At 48.5% G+C, this 20,426-nt stretch overlaps 1 protein-coding gene across 1 annotated transcript; it reads left to right on the top strand.

Moving 5' to 3' along the window:
- The first annotated feature begins 810 nt into the window (after nt 1–810).
- LOC144161779 (acetylcholinesterase-like) lies at nt 811–17,398 on the top strand. The gene is made up of 6 exons (XM_077692379.1): nt 811–1,492; nt 2,962–3,170; nt 7,678–7,898; nt 8,651–8,842; nt 10,980–11,207; nt 16,457–17,398. The coding sequence occupies exons 1-6, from the start codon at nt 811–813 to the stop codon at nt 16,599–16,601; spliced, it is 1,677 nt and encodes a 558-aa protein (XP_077548505.1). The 3' UTR covers nt 16,602–17,398.
- The last annotated feature ends 3,028 nt before the right edge of the window (nt 17,399–20,426 follow it).

Genomic DNA, 20,426 nt, shown 5'->3' with positions numbered 1-20,426 from the left:
TTCTCTCTCTCTAACCAAGAAAATTTTTAATGCATTTAGGCTTAAGTAAAAGTCTCAAAAATACCTTGTGGCGGTGGTCTAATCTACCGTTTTAGTCTGTGTAAAAAATGTAGCAGCGTTGCAGCAAAGACACGTAATCAGCTTTCTCCTCGCTTCCTAGGACGGTCTGAGCACAACTATTCGAAGTACCATCTTCCCGACAAGCTTGTGTAGACGTTGATGCTTCAAAATTTTAGGCTTGCTGAAAAAAAATTGTCCATTTAGGCTTCAGCACTTATTTTTATAGACGGCAACTAGCATCATCATCATCGTCGTCGTCGCCGCCGCCGTAATCATCATGATCTGAAGGCCTCTCCCGCAGATCATTACCCGCTCCTGTGTAGCGCTAAGCTGACGATGATGGAAGCACACAAATTACTGGCGCATACCGACATACCACACACAGAACAAGTCAAACATATTGAAAAGTCAGTAACGGACACTGCAAAAACCACAGAACCACGTTTTCACTGCTGTAAGACCAAAAATTGGTTTTACAGAAAGCCAAGCAACAAAAGTACTAGTCCTCACGCCGGTGCACGGTCAGCCGCTTGTACGGTTCTATCTGCTTCAAGAACTTCATGATTCAGGGATTCGCTCCGTCATAAGAAAATATTCCCGGCGGCAAAAAATATTTTTTACGCCCGCTGTCGCTTTTATTAGACGCTATGAACGACAACGTTTGATAGGGATGGGCTTTCCACCTCGCTGCATTCCGGGTGTAGTAGAACCTGCGCCGTGGCGGGGCGCGCCAGTCGCGGCCAGCGATCCATGCGTCCTCCTGGGTCGGCAGCTGCCCTTCTGGGCTGGGCCACCCTGTCTCTGGCGGCCGTGGTACCGGCGTCTGCGGCCGCCGCCGACGACTCCACCAGGTCCCGGTCTCCTCATCCTCTGGTGCTCACCAAGGATGGCCGCCTGCTGGGCGTTCGCACCTCCTTCGAGGGCCGCCCGCTGCACGCCTTCTACGGCGTGCCTTTCGCACGTCCCCCCGTAGGCCGCTACCGGTTCATGGCGCCCGTGGCGACCAACTCGTGGCGCCACATCCGCACCGCGCGCCAGTTCAAGGCGCCCTGCATGCAGAAGCTGGACGACGTGCACTACCCGATGCACCTGAAGATGCTGCAGAACGCGTCCGAGGACTGCCTCTACCTCAACGTGTGGACTCCCGTGGTGGAGAGGAGCAGGTACACGCCGCTGGTTCCCGTCGTCGTCATCCTGCACGGCGGAGGATTCAGCTTCGGCAACACGGGCTCCCTCCTGTACGACGGGTCGGCCCTGGCGGCCCAGGGCAACGTGACCGTGGTCTCGATGAACTTTCGCCTCGGTGTGTTCGGTTTCCTGGACGCGTCGAACAAGTACGCGCCGGGGAACATGGGGCTGATGGACCAGCGACTGGCGCTCGTCTGGGTCCGCCGCAACGCGCAGGCCTTTGGCGGCCACCCGGACAAAGTGAGTGAGTGAGGGCATAAGATGGTGTAAAATGTTTTTTTTTGTTGTTGCCTGTTACCTTGTAAGCATCAATATTTTATTTTATTTATTTTTATTTATTTATTGATACTGCAATCCCACATTGGGATTTTGGCAGGAGGGTACAAATGATGAGGAGATCACAAAAAAAGGCAAACAACAAATACATACCATACCCCGCGTGATGCCATACCATACCTGGTGATGCCATATGAGCATACCCCGCGTGATGCTTAATTGCCCAGTCTAAAATCACATCAGGAATACCACAAAAAACCTAACAAGGATTCCTGTCGTACGACAAAAAAACTGTTTTGAAAACAGAAGTCCTGTTGTTACGACAAAGTCATCTGTTGTTACGATACACATTTCTGTCGTAAGGACAGAGTCAATTTTCTCAACGACAAACATTCCTGTAGTCACAACAGAACTGCGATTTACGCCACTCTTCGCAATGGGCAATAAAATTCAAACCATTTGGAACTGCTGATGGAACATCAGGACCACGACAAGACAGGAATTCGGCCCGACGGAACATCAAAATCAGGACAGGAATACGACACAAGAGAGAACATCAGAATACCGACACGACAAGAATACGACAAGACGACAGTACGACAAACTACAGAAATTTTTCTTGTCGTCTTTTTCGACTGGTGCAAGTATTCTTATCGGACGTGCGACAACGCTCGGCTCTAGTTGTTCATTACTCATGCTGGCGCGGTAAGACTTTGGAGAGGTTGGGAACGCGGATCATATTATCGCAGCGAAGGGGGACATAACTAAGCTAGGCGAAACTAAGTAACTGTAGGATGAGCGAGACTAATCCGGCCTGAGGCAAAATTCGCCAACTTGGACAAATACGAGCCGAGCGTGATGAAGACATGATAAACAAAGTACCTCTAGCCACCTTTAACTGAAGCTTCAGGAAGAGAAGCTAAAATAAATCAACTCACATCTAAGATTAGTTAGGCCCAACGAAATCCACCTAAGATCAAGAAATGTCACGCCATCTAGCTTATATCATTAACAAGGGGAAAGTAAGTATTACGGAAGTTTAAAAGCTAGGCCATCTAACATGAGCTATTTTGACTAACTTGGACCACTTTACGGTGGATAACCGTAGCTAAGCTAGCTGACGTAGAAGGGTATGTGTTTCATTGCTTTGACACTGTAGCGCAGAGAACCTGGGACAAAAAACAAAACAAAAAAAAAACGAATAGGCACACACTGCGCTATGTGCGTCTACTCGTTTTTTTTTTTTTTTTGCCCCAGGTACTCTGCGCTACAGTTTCAAAGTTAAGAACCAACGGGGCAAAATTTCTCCTCTACTTAAGCACATGCGTTTACAAGGTGACGAAGTTCACTAGCTTATAGTCTTGGCACCGTGGGGCTGAACGAATCTACGCCGGGGGCTAAATTGCTGCGCACGCGCACTGCTGGTGACGCTGCTAGGCCTGAGCACGGGGGCCGTGTCGGCCGGCCTGCACATGGCTGCGCCACAGAGCCGCGGCCTGTTCCAGGCCGCCATCTTGGAAGGCGGCGGCCCGCTGTGCGACGCCTTCGTGCAGCCCGCTTGGCGAAGCCTTGAGCGGGGAAACCACCTGGCCTCCCTGCTTGGCTGCGCGCGCATGGGCGTCGACCTCAGAAGCGCGCCCGGAAAGGCGAGCACACCGTGTGTACTGCGTGCATACCATGCGTGAACTTTTGCTCTCGCATCGTCCCCTTTTGCGTGAAGAGCTGCAAATACTAAGTGCCCCTTGAGCCTTCCGGTATGTGTCACGCAGACACCTAAATCAGAGTTACTTGATATAGGAGTTGCGAAACTCCCCATAAGCCCCATGCATCAAAAAGTGGCCTGTGATTGGTCCACTGTTTTGGATTTTTTCCGTACAGTGGCTCCATCTGTTGGTGACAAAGTTAACTTACAACGTGGCTCGCCGCTCGACGACCTGGTCGAAAAATGATATTTGGGTGCTTACGTAGATTTGTTGTGCCGAAGTAGCCCAATGCGTTCAAACATTCAAGCGTTTTATATGCATTCGAAGCAAAAGTATAAAAGTTGCGACCGTGTGGCCAGCGATATGAGTCGTCGCCTGCGCATTGTCGTCGATCTGCTGAGCGTCATCTGCGGTCTTCTGCCGGCAAAAAGAGTGAAAATTTCGCTTTGAGGGTTTTACGTATGCTTGAAAGGATTATTTACGCGCTACTTGATCAGCTACTGGATTAAAGGGGCGCTGACCCAAATATTTTGCATCTTGTTTTTTTTTTGTTGCCATAAGTAGCTAGTGACCTACTTAGCACCTGTCGAAACCTCATTTGCTTCAGCGTGCGACGGTTGTTTAATTAGAGGCATTTTCAATGCGGCCAGTCGCAGTTTCGGTTTCAGCGGGTGCCGCGAAACGATGGATTTTGTGTGAACATAGCTGACCACATGACCGTCGGAGCAATATCACAGAGCAGAGCTGCCGTAGCACTGCCGAATCCGCGTCGCCGGCTGTTTCTGCGAATGCCCCCACGTACTGATCTCGTGAGCCGCTTAATTAAAAAGCGACTGTGGACGTGTGACGCACGCGCTGCGAGTGCAAATGCTGCCGCGGCTAGAGAACGACGCGCGACGCTCGAGACGGTGGGTGGGAAGGCGCGCTGGGAGCAGCCCGCTGGTCTGCCTACAGGTCCGCCTACAGATGTGTCCGGCTTAGCACTGCGGCGGATATTCGCTTGGCGATTTCGTGAGCGGTGCAGATGACAATTTTTAATGCAACCCGCCATCGCATGATTAACTCCTTTCTCATATAAATTTGTCATGGTTTGGACTTGGGTCCAATTTCGTGCAGCGGTAACAAGCTATCACTCGAACTACCTGCACAACTTCGCGGCCGTGGCCGCCGTCTGCACAGCGACCGTGCGGCTCGCTCAGTGGGCTTTTCGTGTCTCCGGCGCGTTTTCGCGTCCAATGTAAATAAAAAGTAATAAAAATAGAGTGCCTGGAATCGCTGTAGAACTTTGGTCGCGGCCAGCTGAAGCCGACGAAATCATGGCACCTCCGCCGCCAACGATCGGGCCGTTCGTTCTCGAGAGCAGAAGCTCCGCCCTCCGATTGGAGCGGCGGGCCGGCGAAAAACGCCGGCAGTGCGGAAGCGGCAAACACAAACTCGTGACGTGTTTGGATGTTGTTTATTTACAAAATGTCCACGGGATGTCGATTGCGCGCGGTCCTCTGCTGGCTGCTCGGTTGCGTTTCGAACACTTTAAAATTGATTTTAAATATGTTCTAGGCTGCATTCGCCGCTGATATTTTGCAGATGATGTATAGGTGTTCACACCAATCTATCTCCGAAGTTATCTCGCCTTCAAAATTTTGTGTCAGTACCCCTATAAGTTTGGCATTCGGTGGGCTGTAGGCAAAGCGACAACTGCAAATTTAGTACTTCAGGTCAGACCTATGTTGCGCCTCCGAGGCTCTTGCGCAGACGGAGGAACAAAGGTAACCATAAAAAACGGAGTTAAGAAAACAATGAATACCTTACAAAAGTACAAACATAAGGAATTGTGCCCCTTTAAAATAAAGTTTGACGTTTAATATCTAGCTTGCATAATTAGTGGGCTTTTTCGGTAGTGCTTGCGGTGGCCGCGGTGGCGCCACCGTACGCACGATCCACAATAGGGAGTGTCCAGGTGCGGGCCGTTTTTCGAGGCGGAGTTTCGCAACTGCCTACATCGAAGAGCTCTGACCTAAATGGCCTTGGTCCGGAGATGGGTATAGTGAGTGAGCCGGCGTGGCTGCAACGGCCCCAGGGGCAGAGCAAAGAGGGAGCTGCGGGCAGTTGTCGGAATCGGAGTGGCCAGGTAACGGGACAGGTCCGGAGATGGGTATAGTGAGTGAGCCGGCGTGGCTGCAACGGCCCCAGGGGCAGAGCAAAGAGGGAGCTGCGGGCAGTTGTCGGAATCGGAGTGGCCAGGTAACGGGACAGTTGTTAAAAGTGCTTATACATGGTTCCAGTGCTAAACTTCTCGAACGACTGCAGTACTCGCCATGAAGACAGAAGTAACACAGAATGACCCCGCGTGATGGAGTGTCCCGTCCCGTGGAGCCGAACGAATTGAAAAATGAACGCAGTGTTGTAGTCGTTGAAGGAGGAAAGTTCAAGGAAAGTACGTGATGGCATCACCAAGATGCCAGGACACCGTTTCGTCATCTGTCTAATGGTTACGAACATGGTTATGATTGTGCCCCCGGAATTTGGCATGGACGCGCATTTGAATGGTGCCCAGGCAAATCGCATCACGGACACATTCCTTTTTTTTCCTTAATTTACAAAAGCCTTCTATGCCTCACGAGTAAACAATCCGTCGTTGCCTTCATCAAATGGCTTAGAAAATTCACCTGCCGCGTGTCGCCACCCTATTAAAAAAAGTTAGAAACTAAAGTCCCTCTCCAGCAGAAAGGTGGTTGAAACGCGGAGATTTCTGCAATACAAATGCAAATTCCACAATACAATCAACCAACCTCTATATCCCTGACAATGCTGAGCTAACCGAATGTGATGTTACGATTTTGCGTCGATTAGTTTGTGATCGGGTCACCTGAATGCGCTGACTCGGTTAGCTCAGCATTGTCGTTGATTTGGGCCTCCTGTTGGTTAAGCGTGCGGCGTGATCAACCTTCCATCTGTTCTCCTCTAGAGAATGCGTTCGTCATAATCCTCGCTCATCGTATGACGCTACACTGCATTCGTCTAACACAATGCATCGTGTTGTACATGTAAAGCATCCCATTGTTTATAGGTGGTGTGTGGTTGAAGCGCCCTTTGTGAAAACCCATTTAATAAAGCTGGCTTTCCTTCCGTGCTATTTGGTGTAAATACATCGCCATCAGTGAGAAACGGAAAGCTTCGCTTAAAAAAAAACGCGACAGGAACGAAAAACGAGCGCGCAGCTCTCGTAGCTCCGTGGTGCGTGGTTTAAGCGGTAAGCACATGCAGCGACATCGACAAGCGACGCGAAAAACGTAACTCAATGGCTACAGCAAACAGATAGTGCGGGTACCCGTCGCGGTGGCTCAGTGGCTAAGGCGTTGCGCTGCTGAGCACGAGGTCGCGGGTTCGATTCTTGGCCGCGGCGGCCGTTTTTCTGATGGAGGCGAAAAGCAAAAACGCCCGTGTGTACGATATTTCGGCGCGCGTTAAAGATCCCCAGGTGGTCAAAATTAATCCCGAGCCCTCCACTACGGCGTGCCTCATCGCTTGCGTTGCGTCGGCGCGTTAAACCCTACAATCAAACCAAAATCAATCAGATAGTGCGGGCGACAGCGACGAGCGAAAAAACCTATGCGCTGTCGCGGGGGCCTACGTCGCTGTCGTTCTCTTGTGGGCTGCTTCTGGCCGGCCGAAAAAGCGAGCGACGGCGACGGCTCGTCGCTGTCGTCGCCGCAGGCGGCTTGTCTACTAATGTATTGCTCGTCGCCGTCGCCCACACTACCTGTTTGCTGTAGCCATTGAGTTACGCTTTTCGCGTCGTTCGTCGATGTCGCTGCATGTGCTTACCGCTTAAGAATCTGCTACGTGGTGTCTGCATCTCTTCCTCCGCTTTCCTCTCCACGTCTTTATGGAACTTTTTTCGAGTAGAGCTCTGCGCATGCGCTACCCTCTCTCCCAGCGACTGATCCGCCATTCTTAGGGGGGGGGGGGGGGGGGCAAAATGTAGACAAACCGACGTCATATTTAATTGGCCAGTTCCGAACGCCGAGCCAGCTAAATACAGCTCCGTTTTTTGAGCCATGAAAGGGACCGACAGGTAGGCGCAGTGTCGAAAAATTTTGCCACCGAAACCGTGCTTGGCGCCTTGGACGGCTTCCTCAACTGCGCAGGGCAGGCCGGAAAAAAAGGGGGCGCGTGTTCTTCTGTAAATCCCCAAGTGTGTTTCGGGCGGCCGCCGCAAGACGGCTATGCTACCGGAAAAAGGTCCATTGGCTACCAAACCACAAACCGATGGGAACTTCGTACTGATTAACGACGGACGTGCATTATAGCATGACACACAGGCGATGTAGCAGTAGCGAAGTCTCTCATAACTATCGCCATAGCAGGTCATAATGCGCCAGCGTTCCAAGCACGTGCCTAGACGATTTGCTTTTGACCGCCCGCTTGTGGCTTGCATACGCGCTCGCAGGTCCTGACTTGCCTGCGAAGCCGGCCGGCGCAAGACCTGCTGTGGGCGCAGGAGCGCGTCTCTTCCAGTTCGGTGAGCTCGTTTGTGGCCACGTACGGGAACACGTTCCTGCCCAAGTCCCCCTGGAAGACCAAGTACCAGCCCGTGCCGCTACTCATCGGCACATCGAGCAATGAGGGCAGCCCCTTCGTCGGACAGCGCAGTTTCGATCAGCCGCCAAGGTGCCCCGATCTCGCGCTCCGGTTGGGGCCGTTGTTTTGCACTGTATGCTCAGAAGATGTGTGTCCAAAACAAGCAGGTTATCACTGTTTTCTCAGATGGTGAAGACCATATTTATTTATTTATTTATTTATTTATTTATTTATTTATTTATTTATTTATTTATTTATTTATTTATTTATTTATTTATTTATTTATTTATTTATTTATTTATTTATTTATTTATTTATTTATTTATTTATTTATTTATTTATTTATTTATTTATTCATTCATTCATTCATTCATTCATTCATACTGTCGTAACAGGAAACACTGGTGAGTACGAACAGAAAAAAGAAAAACGGGCAATCACCAAGAGAGGCACGCAACAAAACAGTATTTGCAGTAGTTTAACTGTGACTAAAATAAAAATCAAGTACGCAGTCTAAAGTTTACTCATCTGCATTATTAACAACGTTGCGTGGTAAACGGTTGCATTGTTCTACAACATCCGGAAAAAATAACCACCGGAAGAGCCTTGAAAGAAGAGACCGCTACCGAGATGGAACGACAGGGTCTAATGACGGCCCCAATGCAACGGTAATATGATAAAGATCGTGCTTGCTATGCAGCGGTGGTGATTCTGACATTTAAACAATTATTGTGGAACCTGACCCATTAGAAGGTATATATAACAGAAATATAAAAAAAAATGAGGAAGGTTGTTCATAGGTTGCCAAACATAATCGAGAGGCGGCGCTGTCGCGACCGCAGGCCAGGCAACCGGACGGAGGTCTTGAAGCTTGTTACCGGACTGCTCGAGACGTACCAGATCCCGCTGCCACCAGGACGCCCGGCCATGGAGCCTTACCTGGACGAGGGCAAGAAAGGGGCCCAAGCAGTGCAGGACTTCCGGCGCCTCATCGCAGACGTCTTCGGAGACGCCGCACTCCTCTGCCCCTGCAGGTTTCCACCACTTCACACCGTTCCTTTACCGTTCTGGCTCTCTGGGGCAAAATTACGTTCATCAAAGTTGCCGTTTCCTAGAACTGACAGACAGCCGCAAGAACAAATAGATCACTTTGGGGTCAAATCGGTGATCATCTATCTAGTTGGCGTTAGTTGCGAGTCGGTGAAAAAACTGTGGTTTATTCCTCTGTTATAGGAATCGGTAAAACACGAAAGGGACGTGTGTAGCGAAATCTGCAGCTGAGCATGATTTGCGGGTCGGCGGCTGTCTTGTGGGTGGGCTTGGCGAGCGACGTCCTGCTGGCGGGTCGCTTCGGCAAAGGTGTACTGGCGTCATTTCCGTGACGGATATGAGGTCAGTGAAATCTTGGGGTATCGCGGCATAAAACACTTTCGTTTTAAAAATATAATACCCGAAAACGAACAACCCTGACTATAAGGTACCCTGCAGTACTAAGGTTGCTTCTCCCGGCAAGAACACACTGTGTGCAGGGTTGCATCCTTTACAGGCCGCTTGCTTCGTTTTACTGGCGCCATTTCCGTGACGGATATGACGTAAGTGAAATCTTCGTGAATCCCGAAAACACTTTCGTGTTAAAAAATTCTGCTTTAAGGATGACGGATCTCTTGTTTGGGCTATTTCTTGCTCTCGATGGTATGACGACTTAACCCACTTGCACATCTGCGAGTACTTATCGCTCTAACGGCGCGAAGTGCTTGCGGAAGAGGAGCAGTACAAGAAAACTTCTTAAGGCACATAAATTACGGCGGAGTATTAGCACACCTAAAAGAGTGAGGGTTCCGGCTAGTTGGTAATCCATAATACAGCGAAAAAGAAGAGAAAACTAACAAAGTAAATTTAGGGGCACAAAGTTAGCACGCTATCTTTCTCATCAAGCCCCTGAAATGATAATAGCGAGTAAAAGGGATTAATATTCAGAATGACGCTTAGTTATGGAACGTATGGCTGACAGATTTCCGTGACACGGTCGTCTGGCTTCTCCGACATTTTGTCACTCTACGCTCTCCGCAGTTCATCGCTCCGCTCGTCACACTTCTCGGCATTCTCATCGTTACACTCACATGTCGTCTCCGACGACGTGGTTCTGCCGCCGATAAATATTACCTGTCGATATTTTGAGCTTTACCGCTGCCTCAAGGAATGAGAAAAAGATAAAGGAGTCAATGCGTAGGAAAGCAGGTTTGCCTATATACGCGATAAATGCGAGCAAGAACCAATTATAAACGCCATGGAGCCGTTGTTGATGTAATGGGGGCTGATTTTAGCGAGGATCTCCAGTTACGAGGGCGCCCGGACCCATTCCTTGCCCCTGTATTTTCTTATCTGATTCGTATAGACCGTTTAATTATTTAAGCCTTGATAACTGCTTGGCATGCTCCGCAGTGAGCTGCACATGCGCAGTTCGATCACTCTGTCTACTGTTAAACCAAATTAAACCGACGAATTAAATCGACAATTAAGTAGCCAATTAAATCGACGATAGCTCATCCAATGACAAAATGGCTGCTCCCAGGTAGACAGTTACATTTTTAAAGCCTTAACATGTAGTCATGTTCTTGGCTGCGCATGCGTATTTCGATCGCCCTGTCCACTGCGACAATTTAATTGACATTAGTACAGTCCAATCACAAGATGGCGGGTCCCAGATAGCGTTTTTCCCTTTTTGAGGTCCTGATAACACCTTGCTCCGGACAAAGGACTGAGCATGCGCAGTTCTGTCATCCTATCGACGGCGCCAATTAACTCGACGATATTTCATTCCAGTGACAAAATGGCTGCTCCCAGGCGAAAATAGCTGAAAAGGTATATAGCGCATATAGAACCGCTCAGAACTATGAAGACCACAGCTGGTATAAGCACGTTGTCTAGAGCAGCTATAGTAGTTAAGCAACAAACCCTCGGGGTATAACTAAATCGCTTTGTCCGAAATCTTGTTCTATTTGAAGTGTTTTATGGTTCCCACTACAGTGCGTAAAGAACAACTCGTCCCTGCTTTTAACTAAATATGGCCTATTACGAAGCCAGTTTTCCGTCCAGATAACCTTGTTCTAACGACACTTTACTGCACTTAGTTTGGAGGGTGTACACATGAACGCGTGCGCGTGTGCGCAGGCGGTTCGCCGACATGCACGCGCAGTACACCCGGCAGCCCGTGTTCGTGTACAAGTTCTGCTACGCCACCACCTCGCTGAACGTGCCCGAGTGGATGGGCGTGCCGCACAGCTCCACCTTCTGGTACATGAGCGGCGTGCCCCTGCGCATGCCCGAACGCTTCTACGGGCTCGACAAGAAGCTAAGCCGGGACATCATCCGCCTCGTCTCTCATTTCGCCACCCACAGGTGAAGGACCACCCTCCTCCTCCTCTCTGGAAGGGGGTGACGGGGGTTCCCGTTTTGTTTAACAGCGAAGCGTTTGTAGGCATCTTCGTCCGTCTGCTGTAGGTCGCGCGTCACGCAGAGGTAGGACCAGCGTCACTAAATAAGCTACGCTTAAGAGTACCGCCACTTCGTGCACCCGGAAGCGTCTGGAGGCCATTTTGTTTCTGGCTTGCAGTGTTGTCATCTCTCCCAACGAAACCTCCGCCGGTTGTGACGGGCAGAGTGCGGCCGGCCGCTCTGGCGTCCGCGCAGCAGAGAGGGAGAGGGAGAGAGAAGAGGAGCCCAGAAACAAAATGGCGGCGCCCATTTGTAAACAAATATCACGGGTTGCCGACCGACCAATAAAAATACTGGCGGCACATAACAATGAGAGAAAAGAGTGCCGATACTAAGCCTTTATATAGCCTTTATGTAGTAACGCTAGGTAGGACCAGATTCCCACACTCGTAAGCGATCTCGCAGAAACCGGTTCCCATACACACCGGTAGAGGGCGCAGTAGTCTCGCAGTGGTAGCAGTGGTGGGTTTCTCTCCCTTCTGCTAGGGAAGGAAGAGACGAAGGAACCTCCCGCCGTTGACGTTTAGCTGCCGATTCGTTTGCGCGGCCACGACGCTGACGTTCTGGGAGGATTGGTTGAGTTGATCGATTATGAGGTTTAACGCGTCGACGCAACTTAGGTAATAGAGAGTTTTAGCAGTCCGTCTGTTCCGTCGTGTACGTAGTTACCGTGTTGACCGCGGGACTCGTCTGGGCACTTGTGCATTCGTCGCGGTAGGGGGATCAGTTCCGCGTGCCGGCCCTCGCCATGCCCGTGCATTCGCCCCGGTGGGGTGCGCTTCCTCGGCCTTCCGCGCACACATGCGCAGTCAGGTCCCGGTAATCACTACGTACACAACGGAACAGATGGACTGCTAAAACTCTCTACTGAGGCGCGCCGTAGTGGAGGGCTCCGGATTAATTTTGACCACCTGGCCGAAACCACGAACACACGGGCGTTTTCGCGTTTCGCCTCCACCAGAAAACTCTCTCGGAGGAGCGCCCGTTGACGTTCGAACCGACATTCGAAACAGCAGAGAAACACAGCTCTGGTGTTTCAGGTGGTTTCACATTGGGTGGAACTGGGTTGGGATGTTTAAATGTTTAATCCCAAATTGCAGCGGTCTTTTTATATTTAACCGTTACCACGGCGGTATTCATAGCCGTTTGTTGTATGCTCACTCTTTACGCATGAAGGCAATTTCAACACGTTCTGTTTCCGTGGCGACTTTGTATTATGATGCATGCTGCTTTTCCTTTGTAAGTAAATGTGTGTGCGCCACTATTAAGACGCGTGTTCACCGGTGTCGCAGCCTTGTGCGTCTACTTATAGGTGTGTGCGTGCGTGCGTCTGTGCGTGTATTGCTTGCGTACTAGGCAATTGCGTTTTCCCATGCTTTTTCTTGTGTACAGTACGTTGTATACATTTTCTTTTCATTTCTTTTTTTTTTTACTTCCCCGTGCACCCGCCCGGACGCTCTTAGATAGGTTTACAGACGATCGATCCATCGTTTGAATAACTGATTGACTGATGATTAAAAATATTAATAACGCTGCGCGACGACATGCAGCTGTATATCAACGCAATGCGGTGGGCCCCCTCACCAGAAGATTACAGTTAAACCTCGTTAATTCGAACTCGAAGGGGACCATAAAATTGTTCGAGTTAAGCGGAGTTCGAATTAGCGGGTGGGCGCTATAGAATGAATGGAAATCACGCCAGACTGCGCGGGCAGAACACAATGAAGCGTTATCGCGAATTAGGCGCTACTAGGCGTTTGTGGCGGTTGATTTCGTAAATAATGTTTCCTAAATAATAATGGAATGCGCCGGTGCACTGGCGCCGGTGGCGCGGCGCCCTGTGTAGAAGCGAAATAAGCTGTTGCAGGACCGTAGCGCGCGTGCCATGCTGTTGTTTTTCTGTTTCGTTGTTTTGCAGCTGTAGTAAATTTCGTCTGGGCTTGAATTTGCAACACATTGTAATCAATTTGCGCCGATTTCTGCGAGGAGCCATAGAAACCTGGGGATCATCGTTCGAATTAACCGTTCTGGATTCCAATTATCGGGAGATTTCCCCATTGAAATCTACAGGGCTGTGCTGGTTCAAGGGGGTGAGTTCGAATTAACCTAAAGTTCGAAATAAACCGAGTTAGAATTAACGAGCTTTTACTGTACTTGCATGATATCGCACGGTGATGTTAACTACAGTACTACCGCAGAACTCACGGTGACGCGAAGAGGCCACTGCTGTTACGGCTTTTCTAGTCTGCGGAAAAAGTCGGTGTTATGACTAGGAAGGGGGACAGAAGTACAAAAGAGCGAATAAAACGCCGTAACTGATTTCCACCGAGTCACGTCCCGACTTGCTCATAAACAGGGCGTCATAAGGACGCCCCGGGCGTGACATCGGACACGCAAGTTAAACACCGCCCTGGGTGACTGCATTTTTATCGCTTTCCTGCTGAAGGTCGTAAAAGGCGCTCTTCACTCTGATTCCATCCATGCGCCATGGGAAGTACCTTTTCCCAGAGCTGGCAACGCCGAGACTCGTGTTGCACACCCACGCGGTCATGCGACACGTTATTCCTACCTCGCGACAAGCCGACTTTTTTTTTATAACCGGGGCTGTGTAGTCAGAATGCTCAGCCACCGAGAGAAAGGGGGAATCCCCGGTGGAATCTTCTCTGTGCCGCGGTGCGTTCGCCGCTGCAGCAGTTCAATTTCTTCCTCGGTATATCTCGGTGCATACAGCTCCCTGTTGCTGCAATACGTGCCAGGCGTGTTCGCATTTCTTTTGGGGTGAATGACCTGGAAAAAGTTGCGGGCTACTCACGTGCATCAAGCTTGACTCAATCTACTGCTAACATTTTGTACCCTACTGCATTGGGGACAGCAAGATAAACAATTGTATGTACCACTGAACTTTCATCCGGCTTCCTTTGCCACCGAAATTCTAGGCAATACAGTAGGCTCTCGATAAACGGGACTTCAAGGGACCGAAAAAATTAGTTCCGTTTAAGAGGAGTTCCGTTTACTGAGATAGATGTGTGGAGGTGCAAATGTATGTGCGTACACACTCTTAGTACCATTTCATGGAACTTATACTGGAAGGTGAATGTAGCTGATAGTTTTTCAGAAAGCTAGAAAACTAGAAGAGGTTTAGGCACAGCATTCACATAGTTTTTTTGGCAACACTGAGTCGCTGTGCACTACAAAATGCATGGATTATTTTTGTTTGAGTCCTTGCAACTGCATCTTCACGGAGGCTGAAGGCCTCAACTTCGCGAGTTCTCACGAGCCACCGAATTTAGAAGACGGCAACGCGGTAACGAAGCACCAATAGCACCACGATGGCATGAACGAGGCGGTAGGAGCTGAGCCCTGTATCCTTGGCGTCTTGAATCGAGACTGAATGACTGGAACAAGGACTTTGATGTTGCATTCGTTGCGCTAACACGGCTGACCACTAACGAGACTAGGCTTACTAGGCCAACGAGTCTAAAAAAAAAAAAAACATGGAGGAAGAAAAAAAAAACGACACAAGCGGAACCATAAAAAGCTGGTCCTCATGCCAATGGGTTTCACAAGAAGTTCTATTTCTGGTTCCGTTTACACGGTGACGCAGAAATTTTAGTTCTGATTACCGAGAGTTTTTTTTTACTTATCTGACAAAATACAAAACCAACCAACTTACAGGCTACTGTTCCGTTTAAGCGATTTCCGTTTATCGAGATTCTACTGTATTTCGCAATTATTTAACAAGGAGGTAAGGAGATGCACTTTTAATATATCGTAACTTGACTTGAAGTGATTTTTCCCGTAAAGATAATAGAAGCCTATTGTTCGTTTTTCTGCGGTATAATACGAACCTATTCAGCTTACGGTCCAGCCCAAGCGAACGCTGCAGACGTTTTTCTGTAGCACAAGACGCTTCTAAAGTGCCGCACTAAGTAAAAGAAAATGCAGTATATATAATCTAACAACGAAGAAAATTTGCAAATAGCGCGTAGGAAGAAGATGAGTGAAAAGCCGGACACACGTGAAGAACAATGACGCCGTTTACTCACGTATCGGCAAGGGACTTGCCTTCATGAGCGTAAGATACAATCTGGCATTACACTTCTGCAAATACCCGCGGCACAAAGGGAGAGGCGCGCGGCGAGAGGGGAGGGGGTGTACACAGTAGGGATGTGCGCGCGGGGAAGCAAGAACACGGAAAAAGTACGCAAAACATCGACTCTAAAAAAAACTTTACCATCCGTCCCCCCCAAAAGTTGAGAGAAGCGCGAAAACCTTCAAAGACCCAGATCGCGAACAAAGAATGAACCCACGCGACAATTTTTCGCGCACTAAGTAAATGCACCTATCGATCTAAGTGTATACCGATACGTGGTTTATGAGGTAAAGATGTAATGTTGAACTCCCCCTTCACGATCGATGCGTGTATTGTCTTATCGAAAACCGTTCCTTTCTCACGATTTTCAAGTAACCCTTTAAAACCGTTCCTTTCTCACGTTTTTCAAGTAACCCTTTTGCCATAATGTCGGCGCTGTTTCACGCGCGCGCCGTATGCGCAGAGATCTTGTCAGAGCTTTTCGGTCGACCAACCGGTTTATGTGAAATGCGTTAGTTTTGGGGCAAAGCCCTTTGGCGGCCGTCTCTGGGCTGCGGCGCGTTGTCGGCGTAACCGAGTGAACGATGGCAAGACCGACGAGAGAAAGAAAAAGGGAACGATGAAAGAAGGCAGAGGAGGAGAGTGTGCGAAATTGGGAGGGGAGGGCGGTTCACCGTGGCGGCGCGAGCCAGCGCTCTCCGAAAGTTTGCGGTGGTGGAGGGGAGGGGGGAGTACGCTGTGCCCGCACGAGGCGCTCGACGGCGCGACGCTTGGCGAAAACGTGAGGGGGGCGTGCGCGTGACTATGATGTGCGTTCGCTGCTTTAGACGCAGTTCGCGGTCCCTTCCTGAGACGCACTTCGCGCCGCCGACGCAGAGGCTCATCATCGTCCGTAGAGAGAACCCACGAGTGAGTGCTACCTCAGCGCACTGCTGCTGCGCCCAAATTATGTAACAAGTTACAAATCACATATCGCAATCGCCATCCAGTTTTTGATAGGGCTCTATCGGTTCTAAGAAAGTTTTCGCTTCAATAGCAGTATTGAAAAATTTGCGCGCAGGACTCCTGGTTCATTCCTGGGTCAGCAGTGGTCGCCCCATGCGGTCGGATTGTCGTATACCATGCATCTGCACCCAAACCGCGCGGGTGTGCGAAACGACGAACGAGCTCGCTTCTGTACGTACTGGAACGACCGCAAACCGTGAGGGAGACACGGCCTGACTTCACCGCTTCGCCTGCTACCCCGCACTCGACGTGGTCGTCAAGACTTCTTCAGAGAGCGCAATTCCCGGGCAGCGAGAGCCTCGTCGAAGTCCCTCGGACTTTCGCATTCCTCTTATAACGAGAAAAAATCACCTTCTGGGTTCCGCGGCAGAGGGCTAAGGCTGCCAAGCCTGATGATACAAACCTCCTCTAAAGTCTACGGCTACCGCTTACGTGTAGATGAGATTAGATAGGGGCTAGATAGATGGGCGGGAAAAATTAATCATCGGCGTAAGGGACGTTGACTGCTTTGCAGGGACGTTTTGGGTGGGTCGTTATTGAACTAAAATTCGGTCGAGTCGCGCTTACTCGGCAGCCTACGATTTCCGTTTTGATGTTCCAAGGATTCAAATTTGTTAGCGAGAAGCGATGATCCCATACGAGAAATTATGAAATTCGATTCGCGGTTAAGTTGGCGGCATAAGTGCCGGTGTCACGTAATAAAATTTCAGAAAGCTATACGAAACATTAAGGTACGCTTTAGACATGACGTCAGATTTAAGAAGTTCTACATACACTGTTAGTGACGTATCTTGTGGGGCATTTTAATCTAAAACAATCGCATGCTCAGGAATGCTTAACAAAAACATTACAATTCGACTAATAAATATTTCTTCAGATACACAGTTCATGCACGCTCATGTGTTCATGCACGCATGAGGCCAACCTGATGACTTAATTCCTGCTTTTTATTGTATTCCGGGGTTCTACCGGGGACATACTTTTTCCTTTTTCAAGGGCTGTACTGCAAAATAAACAAGGCTGGCCCAACCTATTGCGATGAAATGCTGTATTCGTTATGAAAACTTTTTCTAAAGTGTCCTGAGCTGTCGTTTCTTGCATGAAAGTATGAATTTGTTCATGTGTTGCTTCAGGCGTAGTATATTTTGTTTCAGCGGTTTCATTTATCGAGGGCTTGCTGTACTTTTCATAACGTTCACTTTGAATTTAGTCATGTCCACCATTCTTGTCAGGAACCAATGACATTACACCAAAACGGAAACTGCAACAGGGACTGTCGTGTATGTCCCAGACGTTAGGCCTAACGTATACTCTCTAAGGTATTGCGTCATCAAATCCCCTGAATATTCTCCTCAACCTCAATAACGTTTAGCTGAACTGTGCTATAAAGCAGTGCCCGAATCTTTACAATGAGTGACGTAGCTTGAAACATCATCATTAAGCTTAAATTAGGGCTACCAAACGTTAAGCCTAAACTAGGGCTAATATGGGGCGGTGAGACAAGGCTACCGATATTCTGTTCAAAGACAGGTACATACGGGCGACTTCCGGTGCGATGACGACGACGACAACGATGATGCTAAAAAGGTTTGTCATCTCTCTTACAGAATTTAATTAAGCGTGTTGATATGCTTCGCCCTATGTACTGACAGGGCGTGGGAATAGCTAATTGTGTACAACTCCACGGCGAACTATGACAAGAAACGAATAATTCAATATGTATGATACCACCCGGACACAGCTAAGTGGTACTGCCAATCAGCTATGAGCGTCGTTTTGCCAGCACGCGATTTTTTCTCCTCTTCTTTACCTACTAGTCACCGTGCACAGTTTAAGTTTAGCCTCCATTTTGTATCAAATTAGCAGTCAATTTCCAGCTTCCCTTTGTTTGCCCGTAATGCGTGTTCCTTTGACGCCGGGATCGTTTCTCCACGTTTACCGTTCTGTTCTCGCTATTTTCCATTTTCCCATCATTTCTAAAGATGGGGATCAATACCTAGTAAATTGTTCCGCATTTCGAATCAATCTTTTTTTTCTGGTAACGTTGGAACCACTTGTCTGTTGTAACGTCCGGGGTTTCGGTTTCGGTTTCGTTGTCAGTGGATATAACACCAGGGGGCTAACTTGAGTGTATATATTTATTTATTAGTTATTTACACGCCGCGGTGGCTCAGTGGCTAAGGCGTTTCGCTGCTGAGCACGAGGTCGCGGGTTCGATTCCCGGCCGCGGCGGCCGCTTTTCTGATGGAGGCGAAAAGCAAAAACGCCTGTGTGTACGAGATTTCGGCGCATGTTAAAGATCCCAAGGTGGTCAAAATTAATCCGGAGCCCTCCACTACGGCGCGCCTCATCACCTGCGTTGTGTCGGCGCGTTAAACACCCACAATCAATCAATTTATTAGTTATGTATTTACAAGGTACTGCAGGCTTGAAGCCCAAGCAGGAGTGGTACAGGCAATAAAGAGAAAAAAAGAATAAAAAAGGCAATCAAGCCTAACGTCACACACATACCACAATGAATTAACGGGGTCTACATGAATTACATTTTTTAAGAAAAAAAATGGCGGGAAGAGGAACATGACACTGAAAGAAGCAATGCAACAACACAATTGAACAGTGGGGAAGATAACTGCAGGTCATTTTCACATCACCAGGAAACCATGCGCGTCAATAGAATCTGTCGACAGAAGGGCGGCAAACGGTAACTTGTTCCACTCACAGATCGTGCGTGGAAAAAAACGAAAATTTGAAAAGATTAGTTTTGATAAAATATGGAGTTAAAGCAAGGGCATGTACATGGCGACCACGCTGTGTTGCCAGGAGACTAATGTAGGGGCTGGGATCAAGTAAGAGCTTCCGCTTAATTAATTGATAAAGTAATTTTAGCCGAAGTGATTTACGCCGGGATTCTAATGTTGGGATACCATGTCTTTCCATCAGGGCAGAAACGAAGTCTGTTCGCCCGTACCTGCCATAAATAAAGTGGACGGCTCTTTGAATTCTCTCGAGGCAATCGATATTGGTTTTCGTGTGTCGATCCCAAATAATGAGAGCATATTCAAGTTTCGGTCTAATGATTGAGGTATAAGCTAAGCAGAGGGAGCGTCCTTGAGTTTGTGTCGTAATAAATAAAGTTTACGGAAAGCGGCAGCGCATATGTTAGTAATTTGAGAGTTCCAACTTAAGGTACTGGTTAATGTTACGCCGAGATATTTGTGTTCATCTACTTGCTTTAGTGGTTGGTCACAAGTACAATAAAAAATTTCCAGGGCGTGTTTCTTTCTAGTCATTCGGAGGTATACTGTTTTCTCATGGTTTAGTTGCATGTTAGAAGTTTTGCTCCGAGAAGCAACGTTTTCTAACGCCGAGTTTAACGCAAGTTGATCCTAGATGCCAATAATTTCATAAAAGGGTTCAGTCGTCTGCAAAAAGACGTATTTGGACAGGATTATTTATAACATTAACAATGTCGTTAAGAAAAATAAGAAAAAAAGTAGAGGCCCCAGCACACTTCCCTGCGGTACGCCGGAAGTAACGGGGGAGCGTCAGAAGTGCTTCCATTAATGTCGACATACTCTATACGGTTAGTTAAATAGGCAGTCACCCAAGAAACTATAAACTGTGGAAGCCCGATTTGAAGTAATTTTTCGATTAATTTGTCGTGTGGAACGCGATCGAATGCCTTACTGAAATCTGAGAGAATGAGGTCAACCTGTCCTCCCTTATCAAGAATTGAAGAAACGTGGTGAACAACTTTAAGCAATTGAGTGATGGTCGAGGATCCCTTGCGAAACCCGTGATGAAATGGAGAGAGGATTTGATGGGTACCTAAAAATTGCGCTATGAACGTAGCAACGACGTGCTCAAGTAACTTACAGGCAGACGATAACATAGATATGGGTCTGTAGCTAAAAATTAAGAGTGGGTCGCCTTTTTTGGGAATAGGTACGATACGGGCTATTTTAAAATCAGAAGGTAGAGTGGCCGAATGAAAAGAAGATTCAAAAATAAGGACAAGGAATTTC

This window comes from Haemaphysalis longicornis, unplaced genomic scaffold, assembly GCF_048455015.1.
Source record: "Haemaphysalis longicornis isolate Haplotype H1 unplaced genomic scaffold, Haemaphysalis longicornis Haplotype H1 scaffold_12, whole genome shotgun sequence".
Taxonomy (NCBI): Eukaryota; Metazoa; Arthropoda; class Arachnida; order Ixodida; family Ixodidae; genus Haemaphysalis; species Haemaphysalis longicornis.
This window is presented reverse-complemented; position numbering and strand designations above follow the sequence as displayed.

What these genes read in the sequence shown, in the direction of transcription:
- LOC144161779 (XM_077692379.1), top strand. Translation starts at nt 811, where the DNA reads ATGCGTCCTCCTGGGTCGGCAGCTGCCCTTCTGGGCTGGGCCACCCTG. An exon ending in GCACTCCTCTGCCCCTGCAG is followed by an intron (nt 8,843 to 10,979) that starts GTTTCCACCACT and finishes GCGTGTGCGCAG; the next exon opens with GCGGTTCGCCGACATGCACG. An exon ending in TCTCATTTCGCCACCCACAG is followed by an intron (nt 11,208 to 16,456) that starts GTGAAGGACCAC and finishes ATTTGCGCGCAG; the next exon opens with GACTCCTGGTTCATTCCTGG.